The following is an 18,041-nucleotide window of genomic DNA, read 5'->3' on the forward strand; positions in this document are numbered from 1 at the left end:
TTTTATGTCCCAATTTTTTACTCAATTTAAAAATGTTCATATAGCCGTTGAGGTTTCAGGTGAAGTCAGTTGACAAGTAAAATTAGTTATGATCATGTGAAATGGTAAGATGGTTAATCGTAAATTCATATGAAGATGACATGTATGTTAATCGTTATGATGCTATTATATTGTTATCTTGAAATCTTGGAAAGTTGGTTATTCATTATGGGAAGTGAAATGGTGGCTAACCATTATGATGGTTTATGAATAATACTTGTTATTGTAATTATGATTATATTGAGGAATGTGATATAATCGTGGAGAATTTATTTTCCCTGCAGGAGCACGTCGAAGGAGGGGAAGCATTGCTGGAAAGGAATTGGGCACAAGGGGCACCACCATCACTAGCCAACTAGGTACAAGTTGTGAACCCCTATGGCTAAGGGAAAAATGACTAGACAAGCAAGAGCGTACATTGGACGACCATGAGCTAATTAGTTAAATTATGTGTGTGTGTGTGTGTGTGTGTGTGTGTGTACCACTTAATGATAAAAGAAATCACTAAGCATAAATTGAACTATGAACAAGTTGGTACCTTCATAATTGTGTTATTTGGTTGGAACCTCAAGTTTAAACCATGTCCTAACATATCGACACCATGATACCTAAATATCTATACATGTACATACATGTATATGTGTATATACGCAAACCAATCATATATAAGAATGTTTACGCACACTTGATATTTGTTGTATACGTAAGAAATATATGGTTGGGGTTTACGCATGTACACGTCTATACATACATACATATATAGGTATTTTAGATACCATGATGTTATATATTAAGACAATATTATTGTTTCTTTCATCCTTAGCCAAAGTCTATTTATTTTGCCTTGAGTGGCCACCTTGCTAATTATTTCTTTGGACTTTATGTCATTTCGGTGACCTTTATTATATTTAAACATGTGCCACATGTTTGATGGTTCCTTGCTTCTTTTATAACTCCTTCACCGCCACATTTTTTGTTCTTGCGATAACCAAGCATGTGGGAGAAAGGATTTGAAATACGATAAGCTCATTACCAAAGACACTCCGATACCATAATATCTTACGAAGCATTAAAGCTCTGTTCATGGCAAGCATTTCAATGGTATTTTACTTTGTGATATCAGCTTTCCATAGTCGTATAAACTCTCTCTCTCACCCGCTCGAGTGTTCATAATTTTTCCATTCAGCTCGCACCACAGAATCCTTCCTTGTTCAAGCTATTTTGTCTCTATTCGAATTCAAGTAAGGGGGTGATTGAAATAAGCAGTTGTGTTTTGTCTTTGTCGTAGCTTGTGAGTCAATTTCGTATTTCTTTCTGGATGCCTTTGGAAAATTGGTAGCACAGGCAAGTGTTCTATCTATATTACTCAATCGTACCAACTAAACAGGTCATGCTATATATATATATTGTTTGAAAATCTAGAATTGGATGCATTAGTTTGAAACATTCTTTTGATTGCCAAAATGCTTTGCCTGTTATAAGCTTTTTAATTCGAAAATACTTATTGCTCTTTGACATGAGTGCTGACCAAAACAGTGTTATGATTGATATACCCTTGAGATGGGATACTGCTCTATATGATAAAATAACAATTAGAATGAAGGCTTAATTTTCTTATGATGCCATAGGCCAGAACTGGCATGGAAATGGCAAATGTATAAGTACACTTTTAACTAGATAATATATATTGAACCTCCGTGAGGACCAGAATGGTCGATATGGAGGGAGAGAGTGGGGATAATCCTACAATGAAAGAAATAAAAGATAATCAGTGATAATACGCAAAACCAATAACTAATTTAGCTCATGGAAATCCTTTGTATAAATTCTTGTTGTCTAGTAGAGCGGAGGGTTGATACTTTAGATACCAAGATGGCTAGACAGGGTATCTCATGTCTATTTCTGTGTAGGAAGGGCCTTTCTCAATTGAGATTGTGTGGCGATATTTAAAGGTCTGCGGTTGGGAGGTTAAGCCCTTTACAATGCTTCTCCTCTCCACCAGATGCCAAGGCTTACACAAGAAAAAAATGCAATCTGCATTCAAATACCTTCTAGTAATAGGTATTTTACTTTTGTGATATTTGTAATCTTGAGTTGAAGATATGTTATATGGTTAATATCATTTAATCAGTTATTTCCTTCAATGATTTGAAATCAGTTTCCTCTTTCAATGTATTAGGAAATCAGTTAAATTAGTTGATTTTCAATTGAACATGAAATGTAAATGCATGCATAAGATAGGCTTACTTGATGGTTGTTGTAACTTTCCTTCATTCATGTGAACATGAATTATTAATGTGTCTTTTATCTACATTTAGTCGTCATAAACTAGAATGGAAAAAAGGGAATGTACAGTGGTTTTGTTGTCCTAAATGGTATTGGATTATTACAATACAGTGGTATAACTTTTGTGCCATAAGCAGTATATGTGGACTAACCTAGGTTTTGCAGATGTTTCCCTAGGCGGATTCCGATTTCAAAATTTAGGATATTGAAAGCTTACAATCCTTAACTTAGTTTTATTTGATTAACTTAGTTTTATTTGATTATGCCTGCAATTGTTAGTTATGATATTTCAATTTAACTAATTATAACGGTTAATCTCTTTCATATGAACATGGATAACTGCCTTCTCATTAAAGTGTAGTATCTGTATTTTTTATGATATGCTAGTTGTTAGCTAAGGCAAAGGAAAAGGGAATGTTATAGATTTAGTTGACATTGTGCCACCAGCCCCTCTGTAGGTTATTCAGACTCAAAATCTAGGGATTTTGGGACATATTCCTCCTATAATAGATGTTAGTTCTTCTATTGTCCAACCTAAGTGGTAGGCCAAGACGATTAGCAATCTTTATGATGATGAGTTAGCTGAAGGTAGATCTGCCCAGAATAAGAGCGAGCAACATACCACAATCAATTTTTCTCTTATGGCCAATATTCATAGTATTTTTGAACCCCAAACATTTTCAGAGGCTAAGGGTATACTAGAGCGGAAACAAGCTATGACAGTTGAACATTAGTCTCATGAAAAACAACACTTGAGTGTAGTCTAATCTTCCACCAAGATAGAAACCCATTGGTTGTAAATGGATCTATAAGGTCAACTATAAGGCTAATGGAACACTTGATAAGTATAAGTCATGGTTATTTGCTAAAGGGTTTTCATAGAAGGAGGGCTTTGACTATGAGGAGACATTTGCTCCCAATGCCAAAATAGGTACCATTCATCTTGTCCTTTCCCTTTCAATTTAGTTTGGCTTGTGCATCCATCAGATGGATGTCAAGAGTGTTTTTCTCAATGGTCATTTGCAAGAAAAGGTTTACTTGACATAGCATCTATGTTTTCCATTTCAAGTAAAGAACATTTGGTTTGCGAGTTGGTAAAAACTCTCTATGGTCTCAAACAGGCACCCCGTGCATGGTAAATCAAGATTGATAAGTATTTGATTGATGAAAATTTTTAGCGTAATCCTTTTCATTCTAATCTACATATCAGGCATGTCAGCAGTGAGATTTTTATTCTTGTCATCTATCTTGATGATTTAATCATTACTAGTAGTGCAACACATTTGGTTAAGAAGGCCAAGCAAAATTTATACTAGACATTTGACATGAGAAGTTTGGGACTTCTCCAATATTGTCTTGGTGTATAAGTTTGGTAGATAGATACTTCCATTTTCATATCTCAGTCAAAGTATGCCAAAATTTTATACATGTTCATGAGAATAAAGCCAACATTCAAGCCTTAACTAGCAGATAGCCTTATCTATCTCATTGCCACTAGACCTGACACTAGCTATGTTGTCAGTTACATTTCTTGCTTCATGACAAACCCTAAGGCTCAACATTGAGTTGTTGCAAAGTGTGTGATGCAATATGTGAAGGTCACTCCCAATTTTGGTATTCTATATGACACAAGTGAATTTCCTAATACCATTGGTTATATGGACTCAAATTGGGAAGGTATTATTGACAACCGAAAGTCTACTTCTAGGTATATTTTCAATTTGCGCACAGGTGCAATCACATTGACTAGCAAGAAGCAACAGGTTGTATCACCCTCCCCCCCCAGAAGCTGAATATAGAGGAACAGTTAAGGCAATTTGGCTTCGATAGATGATTTACGACTTGCATATGCCTCAAGCAGGACCTACTCCCTTGTTTTGTGATAATCAAGGAGTTCTAAAATTGTCCAAGAATCCAATCTTCCATGAATGGGCAAAGCATGTGAACCATCATTGTCACTACATCTGTCAACTTGTCAAAGATGGTTCCATGATGTTGCAGTATGTACAAACTTAAGACAACACTGCAAACATCCTCATCCAATCTTTCAATCTAGACAAGTTTGTCAAAATTAGGAGGCAACTTGGTGTAGATGATAGAATGACCATTAAGGTAGGGTATTAGATTACTTTTACTCTCTAATCATTTTGTGGATTGCTTAAGATGAAAGTTTGTGTGTATATGGTATATGGTTGTAAGTGCAAAGGTTTGCAAATGGAGATGATCACTAAATGTTGTTAAACATTGTGATGAAGTCAATTTTTTATGTATGAGTGGAGAGCTATAATCAGCGTTTCCAAGGATGGGTTTTGTATCACAATTCATCAAATATACTTTCTTTGTAATCATATATTATAGTTATCTTCCTCTAATCTTCAGTCCTCAAGTCCCTTGTATCTTTCCCTAAGGTTGTGCACCACAGCCTGCAAATGAAATCAGGAGCAATGAACTTCCGTGCCTTGAGCCTAAAAGTATTATAATCACTTTTGCATATAGTGAGTTGGATCCCACTATCGTTTTTCCCTCTTTGAGATTTCCACCTAATAATATTGGAGTTTTTATGTGTTGCATGTTCTATTACTTTTGTTTACTTTTGCAAATGTATAAATGGAATGAACGAATAATAACTTGTTAAGTTTTAATACATGTTGATTCAAACCCTCACTCATTGCAACTCTTAGCATTGGAAAGTGTTGAACTACTAGTATCAGAGTCGGGTTTCTAATGTAACACATTGACAACAAAGGTGAATCATGCGTTTGAACACAATGTTGAATCAAAGGGAATTCAGTTGTAATGGAACTTGAAGAACATGATCTTAATGGAATAGTGGATATTGAAGGACAACTGGAAATTGCTTTTGACGATCTAGAAGATGTCAAAGCTCTATGCAAACAATAACAACCAAAGCTTAAGAAATTAGAACATAGCATTGTCCATCAAAAGACTCAAGTTGAAAAAGGAAAAAAGAGTGTTGATTTCCAAGAAACCAAGCTACATGAAAAAACCAATGAATGCAGTAAGCTTGAAGAATAGGTTGTCACCTTGAGGAAGGAGTTGAAGAATGGAAAAGGAAAAAAATGACAAGAAAATGAAACTCAAAAGTGGCAATGATTTTCTTGATAAATGCTAGGCTTTTGGAAACCATCTAAGAACAAGGGTGGTCTTGTTTTAATAAAGAAGAAAGTTCTAAGACTTGCAGCAACGAATGAGTCTATACCTTATGGTGGTGTAGATGTTTATTTTGGGAACTAAATCAAAAGCATTGACTAATGAAGAGTTCCTTTTGAAAAACTTATGAACCTCCTTATGGTTGGCAGGTCAGATAGTTTTCAGCATATCAGATAGTTTTAGCATGGAAGCCATGGGGGAAAATTTTGCAGGTTTAAAGCATTTGAGGAGTTTTGCGAAGGATTCTATGGTCTTTGTGTATACAAAGAAGCAACTTTTTGAGTGTTTGTCAACCCAATCTGATGCATTCAATGTGGAAAAAATAGCATTTCAGCAAACATGTTATATTCTTATTTTGGCATCTATTTTATCACTTTTAGTTGTGTGATTTGAAGAGTTGTGTTGTGCAAACAAGATATCTTTTTCTGTGAAGTGTGTGCCTAGTGGCAATGTTCTCAAATATTTCATCATTTTTGAGCTACATGTTTTGAAGTGTAGAATTTGTGATGGCTACTCTTATTGCCATTTATGCTTCAATGATGCGTCAACCGAAATTCAAGCCACATCACTTTGAGGTAATGGAGAAGATAAAGATATGCATTTTTTAAGGTTTCGGAGGATGTAGTGTATATTGAAAACATTAGGGGATACATTCATGTGTGGTTGACAAAAATAAGCCAATTAAGTTCAATGATCTGTGGGAAAAGTTGGTAGGGATTAATTTGATACATTTAAACCCGAATAGAAGCACATTCTTGAGAAGGATTTTGACATCTGGAAAGATTTTTTTGGATTTCAGCTATAATCACAAGTGGATCGAAATCATATTAGGCAGAATGTATGATGATGTAATGGATTTTGAAAAGCCGCATAAGATAACAAAGGATACCATTAGGTCATTGGTTGGGTTCTAAGTTACCAGTTCAGGTTTAGTTCCAAGTTCAAAATTCAAGCACTAGTTCGCAAGTTCGTCAAAATTTTGGAAAGGGGTTTGGGTTCATTTGGGTTCGCTAGTGCAAAAACATGTAAAATTTATATATATATATATATATATATATATATATATATATATATATATATATATATACACGAAGCATGAGCTAAAATTATAATGTAGCATAGTAGAATAAACACATTTAAACAACAAAAACACCATAAACTTGTAATCATAGTGATCATACCATCATATAGTTCAACATCAAAGATTCAAAACATTAAAAATAAATCATAGCATCAAGTTCAAGTATCATTGTTTCACTTTCATTGTTCAACTAATGGAATAAAAATCTATTAATATTCTAAGTTCTTCAATCTTCATCTTCTTCTTCATATTCATCTTCTTCATCATGATCATCTTCTTCTTCTTCTTCTTCTCTACCATTAGTTGACTTATAAATAAGGCCAATGGGATCAGCAACAACACCAACAGTATTGGCATCAAATTCTTCAAAAACTGACAATGAGAGTCCACCAAAAGCATTTCATAACAACCTTTTAGGGTTGTGGATGCCTTTATTGCCATCTGCAAGGCCTAGAAAGCACATGGTTCGAACTTTGTTTGATTTTTTTGGCTTGGTTCGCTCGAGTTCAAACTTGGTTCAAACCAACATGCAAAAAATGGAAACCTGCCCAAACTGGACTGCAAACCAGACCCAAACTTCGAACCAGTTCGAACTTCTACAGTTCCAGGGGATCTAGGGATGAACCATGGTAACTTAGCATGGGTTGTGTTCTAGAATGATTCTGGGTCAGAAGTTGGTGAAGAATGATACATTTAACAAGGTACCCACTGTACAGTTTGATAATCAAAGTATGATCGTCCAAGACTTCAAGGATCCAAACATACAATATGTAACAAAAGAGATAGCATATAAGATTGATTTTCAAATTGTGACAGCATCATAACTATGACTGCATTTATACATCGTATCAAATGGTGATAAAAGGTGAAAACTTCAATCTATGCAAGTTGTTAAGGGTGAAACTATTGGACAACTTAAAGAGGACGAAGAAATCAAAGTATCATCTTAGGATGTGATAATTATCATATGCTTGGCTTTTCTATTCGTAATTAGCTATTAGGTATAAAGAATAAGGTGTAGAATACATTTTCTCTTGTCTCAACACAAATTAAAGAAAGCATTAGAAGTTTTAAGGATGATACAACTGCATATAACACCCTCTTCAAGAATCTGCAAGTAGAGATGCAAGAAAGGGAAAGATTCCCTTGGGATCTAGTTTGGAAGCATATAGATAAAGTTGCTTGGTTGATAAGGACCACAACTACATCAAAGCTATCGAACCATGGACATGTTGGTTACCAAAGCTCCCCTACGAGGTTACATCACAAGATGTGTAGAAAAGAATTTAGATATTGCTACAAATGCCTAGGGAACTAAATGAAGAAAGGTTTGGCACTATAGAGGAATTAATGAATAAAATGATCAAGAAGAAAGTGGAGAAGGGACATGAGAAAGGAATGGAAAATCTATTTAAGAAGGTGAATTTGCCCTGGGTGTTAGAAGCTTTTGGTTTGGCCCCTCCAAAAGAAGTTTGGGACAAGCATATAAAAGATCGTCTACATCTACTTTTGTCCCTCTGCTTGTAATGAAGATGAGTTCCTTTGGAGCTCCTTACAAAGAAAAATCAGTTAGGAAGGGCCTAAGGCCTAAACACAAAGCACAAAGAGATAAAACAATTCCGAAACAAGTAACGAGTGAAGATAAAACCATTCAAGAACAATTAATAATTGAAGATGATGTTAGTAGCAATGATGAAGAAGAAGAAAAATAAAAGTTTGTTGTAAAGAAGTGAGTGAAGAGAAAAAAGGAGGAAAAAGGAAAAAAAGAAGAAGAGGTTGTGGAACCTCTTGCAAGAAAGAAGAAGCCAAAGTCTCTTTGATAGAAAATGTGTACAGAAAAAGGGAAAGAAGAGGAGGAGATGAGGAAAACAAAGGATAGTCCTCTAGTTGGCGCTGCTTATCTGCCTCTTGATTTGAAAAGTCTGGTAAATGCTAGTGCAAGGCTTGATTCTCTTGAGTTCACTGCAAACTTGTACGAAGATGCCCCTCCAACAAACAAGGCAGCCATTGAGAAAGCAATTATTTTGCATATGATGACCTTTGATGTGCATTTGAATGATATCTTGTACAAGCTTCCGAATGACCTTAGAGATGCTTTGAGTGCAAAAAAAGAGGAATTATTTTTGGAAGAAGCCTAGATCCAAAAACAAGCTTTAGAAAAAATATGTGGCTCTCTGTTGCATGAGGATAAAGTGACGATCTCGCGTGCTCTTGAACAAGTGAACTAATTTGGGTGCCCAAATCCATAGTCCCAATTTCAACACTCTCTTCCTCGATGCAATCCCCTAAAAGAAAGTTACTTTTGTTAACCATCTTTAACTCCTATAGCCAAGGGGGTCATGTGTAGCTCCCATGTGCTAAATATAGGGACACTTCTTACAATTACAACCCGCTTACAGGTGGATATTAGTAGCCAACCACATAAGCTCTTCCTAGTCCACTTAAACCCTCTTATAATATTTTTACATTCTCTTACATGCACCATACATTCTTTTATACATCTTAAGATGTCATAGATGCTCTCACACATTAAGTGACATTGATGTTGATACATATCTGAAATGAGATAGATGCTCTATTACAAATCTCCTAATACAAATGCCATGAGTGTTGTCCTTTATCACGAGGACCCAAATATTACAACATACTCTAAATATTAAATATCTCCAACGTTACATGAATTTGCAAGGCGTTTACGTGAATTTGCAAGGTGTACAATAACTAAACCAAAAAAAATTGAGAGCCTTCACAAATCATTTTTTAGTGGATGATTGCTTTCAAACATATGGCTAATTGCTGCATTGTCTAAGCCGATTTTTTATAAGCCCCCTGAGGCATCTCAAGATTTTCTTCCATATCATTTTGTATCTTCCAGTGTTACCTAGGGACGCATCCTCCGTATTTTTTCAGCCATCCCCATCCTAGAAACATCCCAAGGGCTTGGGGACGCCTAGGGGACTTTGACATTGACTTGTAGAACAAATTGATTAAAAAAACAATTGTCATCCTGAGAACTTCTCCCCCCTACCCCTGTCATACCTGTCTCGAAAACTTGGGGTAACACGGGTAACTTCTCAAACTCAATCCCTTAGAGTTATTTGGCCTCAATTTAGAAGAGATATCAAAATTTATTATCAATTATTGGAGTCATTCATCTTCTTTGGTCTTACTAGGCACTATCTTCATTAGTATTCTAAGACCAATATTCTTGTTTAGTTAATCGTTGTCTCTATTGACACTACTTCATCCACATGTACCTTGGAATCAGCTCCTCACTTTCTTTCTACAAATGCATCCAACTTAGTTGGACCTTTCTTGTGCAACCCCCATTCAATGATTACTTTCTCTACCAAGTATTTATTACAAATTATGATAATAAGTCAATCACTTGACCCAAGAATTTCCAACTCCATTCAGCCACATGATAATAATATTTTTATTAGCATATTTGTAGACCACTTGTGTAAACAAGATTTTCCATCTTTGTTCTCTCATGGATGGAAGTATGTGAGCTTTTTCCAAGAATTATTATGATATAAGATTAAACACATGTATCACTGTTTGTATAGAGAAATAATAGGCTCTTTATCCACTTCTTCAGTTATATTGGTGAAAAGTGCGTGGTCTTTCTCATTTAGAAGGTTGTCTTTTTCAAATGTTAAGCTGTACAAGGGAACTCTAGGGTCTACACTACTTGCTCCCGAAATTTGAAGACCTTAATCACCTTCTGGATGCTGTTGTTCACAGTCACACACACATGGAGACTGGTAAGTGAGATGCAATCACTGTCACATGCGTCTACTGGGATACCCAAAATATCCCACAATCTTAAAAGCAATAGTGAACTTTTCAATAGCTTTGGAGATTTCTCAGCCTGGGCACAATTACAAAAGTTTCCAGGGGAAATACCTTGCTTTCTACTATACTGTTCAACAGACCCTTGTCATCATTTTGCATCCTCAAAAACTACTTATAAATTTCTCCATTCTCGCAGATGAATAAATTATATGGAACCATAGGCTTTCTTCATATTACAATCCTTTCCCAGAAACTTTAATCATGGTCTGTCACCTGGAGAAAACATCAATATAGTTTGATCTTTGTGCAAGTTTTATATTTCCTGGGAGAGAGATGTTCATAGTCACTTGTTTGTCTTTTTCCAAGCATTATATCTTTCAAATTTGTTGTCTTATTGCCGGCATTTAAGACCATTTTTAAGGCAACGTGAGTACACAAATAAAGGAAACAAGATAAGACAAACGAAGATACCTACCTGATGACTAGCCTTGCTGTCTGCAGGTTTTACATAAATAAGTCGAAGTATAGGAATGACTAATATCATCAGAAATGCTACAATCCATGAAACAAGACTCCACCATTTATGTGAATGATCCAGTTGTAGTGTCCTTATGGTTCTCTTGAAACTTTTCACATCCAAACCAGATGGATTCCTGCATGGCAAGTGTTTAAAGAAGATTAAATAAGTTTAAGTTTTGACTGTATTGCAAAATACATAACAAATTTCTACACCTAAGGTGATGTTATTTTTTATTTTCTTTATTCTTGTTTCAAAAACTAATTTATTCCTATGATAGATTCATTAAGTTCTGCAAGCTATAATGTGGAATCAAGTAAATGACCTCCCTTCGTAAATTACAATAAGCCCAATTCCATTGTAGTTTATGTTTTCATTTTTATGATCTATACAGAATTCAAATGCACCAAGCATACTCAGCAAATAAATAAACATAATGATAAAACCACCCACCAAAGAAAGATAAAGTACAAATGAAGTGCACCGATTCCATTTCATATGTTATTTCTAAGAAAATGAAGTATGGAGTAGTCCAGTGTGAAATGCAAAGGATAGAAAATTAGAAATTGAAACTTGGAATTTTCATAGGCAACCAACTCCATGGCTGCTTTAATACCCCATATGAGACAGGCTACCAGACAATTTATTGATTTTGTAACCAGTAAACCTGGCCACAACATTAACTTCGGTCACACAACTGACTGACATCACTCATTACATAACATATTTGATGCTGCAACATGTTCGAACTTTGTGTATATTAAGAATGAAAACCCTATGCTGTCTGCAGCTTACACGATGACACATTTTTACCAAACTACGAGCATAAATATGCTCACTTAAGGAATCAGTTGTAAAAATAAAACTGAATAAAATTATTGTGGCATCCGAGCTTTAAAATACATTTAAACCTGTCAATTAGAATATAGATTTCCATACTTCAAACTGTTCATAATATATCTGTAATATTGCACATAGACAGAAACAATTTGACAGCAAGTAATAGTGTAAAGTGCTATTAGCTTTCCAGCAGTCATTCTTGTGAATTTCCGCCATACCTACTAAAATTTACCTGAGTTTTGGCATGCACTTATCCACGTCTTCTTTTCTTTTACCTAAATGCAGTGGTCAGTATTTGCTTTGCTAAAGTTGCTCAGATTAGATTACCATTGCAGCACAGATAGGAAATGACAGGGTATAACTATGAAGATTCTATAATTGCCATTTTTTGTGAGACACCAGAGAAGTAATGGCAGAGTTCTGTTGTCTGCTACTGAATGGTATAGCATTGTACAGAATATGAGAAACCCAATTTGGAATCCTTACATACCTCATGACTGGATTTGGTTTTAGAGATTACCAAAGTAGAGACTGCGTTGCACAGATTTTGGACATTTTAGGTGGATGGTGAGATGAACATCATTAAGATGCCCATATGTTTGCTGGCTCATGTGATCCCATTAATATGCTTGCTAGAATGTTATCCTACCACAGAGGATTCGTGAACAAATGGGGCTCTAATATCCCTTGGACTGCTAGGAACAGCATGTTCTGTTTTAGCTGTCTTTGGAGAATGTTGGTGCCCCCTCCTCCTGAATTTTGAATTAGGAATGAAGGACATTTTATGTGGATCGTGAGATGAACATTATTAAGATGGCCATTGTTTTGCGTGCCCACGTGATCCCAGTAGTTATATGCTTACTGGAATATTATCATAGCCCAGAGGATACATGGAGACATAAAGACATGGGGCTCTAATATCCCTTGGAGTAGTAGGGCAGCATGTTCTGTTTTAGCTTGATGTCGCATCTTTTGCAAATGCTTCAAGAGAACTCTAAAGCATTTCTTGACATATTGACTTACAGAGTTGATAAAAATGCTCAAGAAATGACATTCATTGGGTTCGAGGGCCAGTTAGATATAGTAGATTAGATTGATGTTGCAATTAACGTAGTTTATGCCTCAAGAAGGACAAATGAAAGACTTGCCAGGAAATATGATACAATGTAGTCAAAGCTGGATCTCTTATACAGTAATTTATTGAGTGTATTTCATGTCTTCTCTTTCGTTAAACTTCAATCAAGTCGTCGTGTGAGTACGGTATCAATTTTTTTAATTTCAAAATAAATTTAGGAGACTCAAGACTAGAACAATTAGGGGGGCATCCAGACCAATAATATTAGAAAAGGCAACAGAAATCGCAAATCTCAGATTAAAGATATGTATTTTCACAATGCTACTCCGAAGTTGAGCTCGAAAACATTCAGGACAATACTAATCTTCAGAAAAGCGAAAATAATTACAAAACTGAATGGTAAATAACTGTGTACAGCACACTTGCGTAAATACTAAATTTTAGACTAAATAAATCTACTATTTTATTACTAAATTCCTACAAAATTGCTCTTAATCATAAGTAAACTTAGTGCGAATTTTTATTTTTCTAATTACAAATTCGAGAGCAAAACTAGTACAGCCTAATCTAATGAAAAACAAAAGTTCACAAACACCCAGATTAAAGAAATGTTTACCGAAAAGTTACTGCTAAACTTGTCCTACAAAAAATTTCCAAAAGCGAAAAAGCGAAAAAATCCGGATTACCGAATTGTAAAGCTAATAAAAGCGATGATAATTTCGGGGAAAAACATAAACACAAATACCAATCAAAATCCGAAGGAGGTCGTGAAGGCTTCCACACAAACTCCCCTTTCATGTTGGTCTGAGACTCTAGAAGCAACTCTTCTGCAGCTCTCTTTTCTTCGATAGCCATCTTGGTACTCAAAACCCTTAGACGCTAATAAACTCCAGCAAAATAAAGTCTGTCTCCTATAAACTCCGTAGTTGCATATGGTTTTGAAATACAATGAATGTCAAAACACTCACAGTCGAGTAAACAATATAAATTTCCCCTGCACGGCACCGCTGTCCCGGAATCGGAATAAATTACGAGAGCCCCGTCGAATCTACGGTATCTCTTTACTAAATTCACACGAATTCAAAAGAATTCAGTAGATTTGCAAGGTGTCGGTACCGTGGTCCCGGGGATTCAAATGCATTCCCTTGAATTATTTTATGACGAGATTTTCTACACCAGTTTCGTAAATCTAAAGCGAACTCCACAAATTTCTGCACCATTGGAGGAACTTCAACAATTTACTCTGCGCAGAGTTCGATTAATTAAAAAATTCGTAAATCATAAGTCATTGATGCGTTCTGCTGAGTATGTGGACGCGCTCAAGTTCAACAACCTGGCTGAATGCGATATGACTGTCATTCGCCGGGTTCGAAATAGTGACGGCGGAACTGAGATCGACGGGCCACATTTCTTCCATACACTCGGTGATCATGTCGATGTCCGCCACGTGCCCCGATTATGAAATGGTTAGCTAGTCTCTATCTAAATGGATGTTTCAGGCATAATAAGACAAGCAGGAAAATAAAACTTGCTCAATTGGCGGGATATCATGTGGGATCTATGTTGACCTTGGCCGGTGAACTAATGCCACGTAAGCTTCTTTTATACGCGGAAAGAAAGGAAATGGTTGAGGGATACATGTGCTGATGAGCTGGCTAATACCACATGGACACTCTTTTACTGGCTCATTAGCTACGTGTCACTTATTTTCGAGATTAGTTTAAAGCGTCCCATAGGTCACGTGATGGGGCCGCGACACGTATGCCTAGCGAGCATGTGTTCGGTGACAGATTTCGATTTATTTATTTTTTATTATTTATGATGTCTTATTTAAAGTGAATTATAAGTTCGATATATGTTCAATCGATAGTGTAATGCACGTAAGTGATATGGCTAGAATTGTATAGACTTCTAAGAGCCGTTGGTAGGATACAACGTTACATAAGTCTTCACTAGTTCACTGTCTTGGTTTTTTTTTTGGGGTGGTTTGTTTTATGTACGACTCAAAGGGTGGGACGTGGCAACAATTACATTTGTTCACGAGATCTTTCAGTTTTGCAAGTCAACAAAATATTTTGCAAGTCATGTGTAAAGAGAACCAAATAAATTCTCAAAATTAATGTAGATTTTTTTTCCTTTATTTAAAGAAAAAGATTTTTTAATTTATATTTTATTTTGGATGATTTCATTATTAAATTTTAAATTGGAAAGATTTTTGTATGGGACTTTTTATTCTAATATAGAATAATTTTCAAATTTTAATTAAAAAGTTTACTTTAGAATGTAGGAGAGGGTTGCATTGTTCTATGAACTCAACTCGACAAGTCATTATTTTCGGTTAGAATTCTATGAATAAAAATTTTAATAGATTTCAATGGCATGTTATTATTATTATTTTTTGGGGATATTTATAAGGAGGTAGTTTAATAGCAATATGCTAGAGATACTTAGATGATCTTTAGCTCAAATCTTCTTCATTATAATTTTAAAAAAATTATGAAGCTTAGCTCAAATTTTCTTTATTATAATTTTAAAAAAATTATGAAGCTTAGAGATTTCATTATTTTTATTATTTTACATATGTATATATTTACATACACATACATATAAAATGGTAAAAAACGCATTAACATAAATTTTAAAAATTTCATATGATTGATAAACATCCAAAAATCTCATTTCATCACTTTTTTCCTCCTTTATAATTGCCTCCAAATTTTATTTGTAGAAAATATTATTACACGGCAAATTTGAGTATCTAAAAGGTCAATTAAATTGTTTTACAAATTGTTACTAAAAAGTTTAGTAGATGCTTAGCCATGATTTCACTGTGTAGTCTTTAGTCAAACTCGTTGACCTACATGGTTTGACTCACCATTGTGTTTGACTCATAATCTACACAATTTTGGGCAATAAATTTGACTGGAAGACTCCATAGTTAAATGGTCTTGGACTAGATACTTATGGAATAGCTTAAATAAATATTTTCACAGAGGTGAAATATCGTACTACAAAATTAATTGTAATCTTTTCTTGAATAATAAGATCCTCTAGTCTTAGAACTTCAAATATGAGTGGCTCCATCTATGGTACTCTACCCTTGAAATTACAAACTGAAAAGTAGGGGCTCTTACTTATTAGTAAAAAATCACATATTGATATTGCTACCATGATTCAACTATGTAATCTTTAGTCAAACTCATTAACCTACATAGTTTGACTCACTGTTGTGTTTGACTCAAAATCTACACAATTTTAGGTAATATATTTGACTCTAAAAACTCCATAGTTAAATCATGACAACAATATCACCATACGATACATAAAAATATCTCATACTTAGCAAATATCATAGTATTATTTTTTGTCTTCTGACTTTCCTATATAAATAATTCATAAAATTCTCCACAGCTTAAACTAGAATGTACCCATACAAATTTCAATTAATAAACTGGAAATAATTTGGAATATGCAATGAAGATAATTTGAAAATGGATAATGGAGGATCAACTCTTTTAACTCTATAATTTTAAAAAGTGACCTGGTTCCATTATATTTTTCTTCTATATTTTACGCATATGAGGTGTTTTTAATATTCCTAATATGCTCTACTAAAAAATTTATAAAATAATCTTATTAATATAGGTGTCTGCGTAACTTATATGCATTTTTTGTAATGAAAATAAAACTCATTTAGACTATTAACAGTTCAAAGAGTGCATATAAATTGTCCCATAACCACTAGCCTTAGAACAGGTGCTACTAATAAATAATTATGAGCCTACACAAACACACATATTTTATATATATATATATATATATATATATATCAGCCTTAATTCAAAACCCTAAAATTAAGTGTGTAATATTAAATCGGACTGGTTCTGCCACCTGTGTCGGGATCTGCAGAAAAATTATGTGTAATCTCAGAAATAATTTTTTGATCCAGCTGTATAATCTCGCCAACTTAATGAATAAAAAAGATCCAAGCATTCTAATTAGAAAGATAATAACAATTCAGAATTCAAAACCCCAAAAAAAATTGTGTAATGCTAAATCGAACTAGTTCTGCCACCTATGTCGGGATCTCCATGAAAATTATTTGTAATCTCAGAAATATTTTTTTTGATCCCGCAGTATAATCTCGCCAACTTAAATGAATAAAGAAGATCCAAACATTCTAATTAGAAAGATAATAAAAGCATGTGTATACCAGCGAAAATCCGAGGAAAGACGCGGAGGAGGACGATTCTGCGGAAACTGCTTGCTGAAACTGCTCTGAGACTCCAAAAGCGATTCTTCTGCTTCTTTCCGTACTTTCATCGCCATATCTAAACTCAAAACCCTAACAAATTCAACCAAAACACTCCTCTTCCGATTAAATTTCCTACTTCAGCAAAGCAATCAAAGACAGAGCCCTCAAATCGTAGCAAATTACACTAGGGATTTTTCTCCCTTATAAAGCTTTCAAGTATTAAACCCCGATCTCGTAAATCGAAAGAATATCTACTCAATTACGAGAAATTCGCCGATTCTTTGCAAATTCATGGAAATTGAGCTGTAGTCAGACAAAGCCCTTAGTATTTACCGCGTTTCGACCTCTCAATCTGTCAAATTCAAGAAAATTCCTGTGAATTTCATCGATCTATCAGAAACAAATTCCTGTGAAAATCTAACTAGCCAGACCTTTTCCTTGTCTTTTACACTTTAAGGAATCATAAAGCTGCGATAATCTACAAGAAAATTTGATTGATTTAAACTAAGAGCGTAGGAATATAAAAAAATTACACACTGGCTAATTGATTTTGTCCTCCCGAGGAATCGATCCAGGTCCGATGACTCGAAATACAATAATGAATGCGATTATTACCGAGTGACGCGGTGGTTTTCAAGAGGAACAGGCTGGCCAAATTCATGTTTGGCGTTCCGCGGATTCGATCAATGGACGGTGAATAGAAAATCAACGGTGCAGATACTATCCACGCTTTGAGGAATTTTGAAATGTAGGCCATCTGGTCCGCTTGTGATGGTGGCTTACTCAAGTTTCCCGGGCCAAGTGGTTTGGTTCGTGATTAAACTGATAAGCACTGAAATCATAGAAAATGCAATTTCGTTTTGTTTGCCTGCTTTTTATTTTTGGTTCTATACGTAATTATTATCTCTGTTTTTTGGTAAATGCCAAATATATGTGCCTGTCGATTTTTTAAATAGTTCTTTTAAATATTATTATATAA

The 18,041-nt window shown here is 34.8% G+C and overlaps 1 protein-coding gene across 2 annotated transcripts in view; it reads right to left on the bottom strand.

The window, feature by feature from the left end:
• Positions 1-17,800, bottom strand: part of LOC149560984 (uncharacterized) — a 40,888-nt gene extending 23,088 nt beyond the window's left edge. Inside the window, exons 1-3 of one of the 2 annotated variants that reach the window (XM_089824918.1) lie at positions 17,600-17,800; positions 17,021-17,414; positions 10,851-11,028 (exon numbers count right to left, since the gene is read on the bottom strand). In XM_089824918.1, the coding sequence (XP_089681044.1) occupies positions 10,851-11,028; positions 17,021-17,136 (294 nt within the window). In that variant the 5' untranslated portion in view covers positions 17,137-17,414; positions 17,600-17,800. Of the gene's footprint in view, positions 1-10,850; positions 11,029-13,552; positions 14,195-17,020; positions 17,415-17,599 lie in introns of those variants that run through there. The other variant, XM_089824919.1, reaches the window with a different exon arrangement.
• Between the last annotated feature and the right edge of the window lie 241 nt (positions 17,801-18,041).

This window comes from Cupressus sempervirens, chromosome 4 (assembly GCF_028749045.1).
Source record: "Cupressus sempervirens isolate cs-2001-9-10 chromosome 4, ASM2874904v1, whole genome shotgun sequence".
Classification (NCBI taxonomy): domain Eukaryota; kingdom Viridiplantae; phylum Streptophyta; class Pinopsida; order Cupressales; family Cupressaceae; genus Cupressus; species Cupressus sempervirens.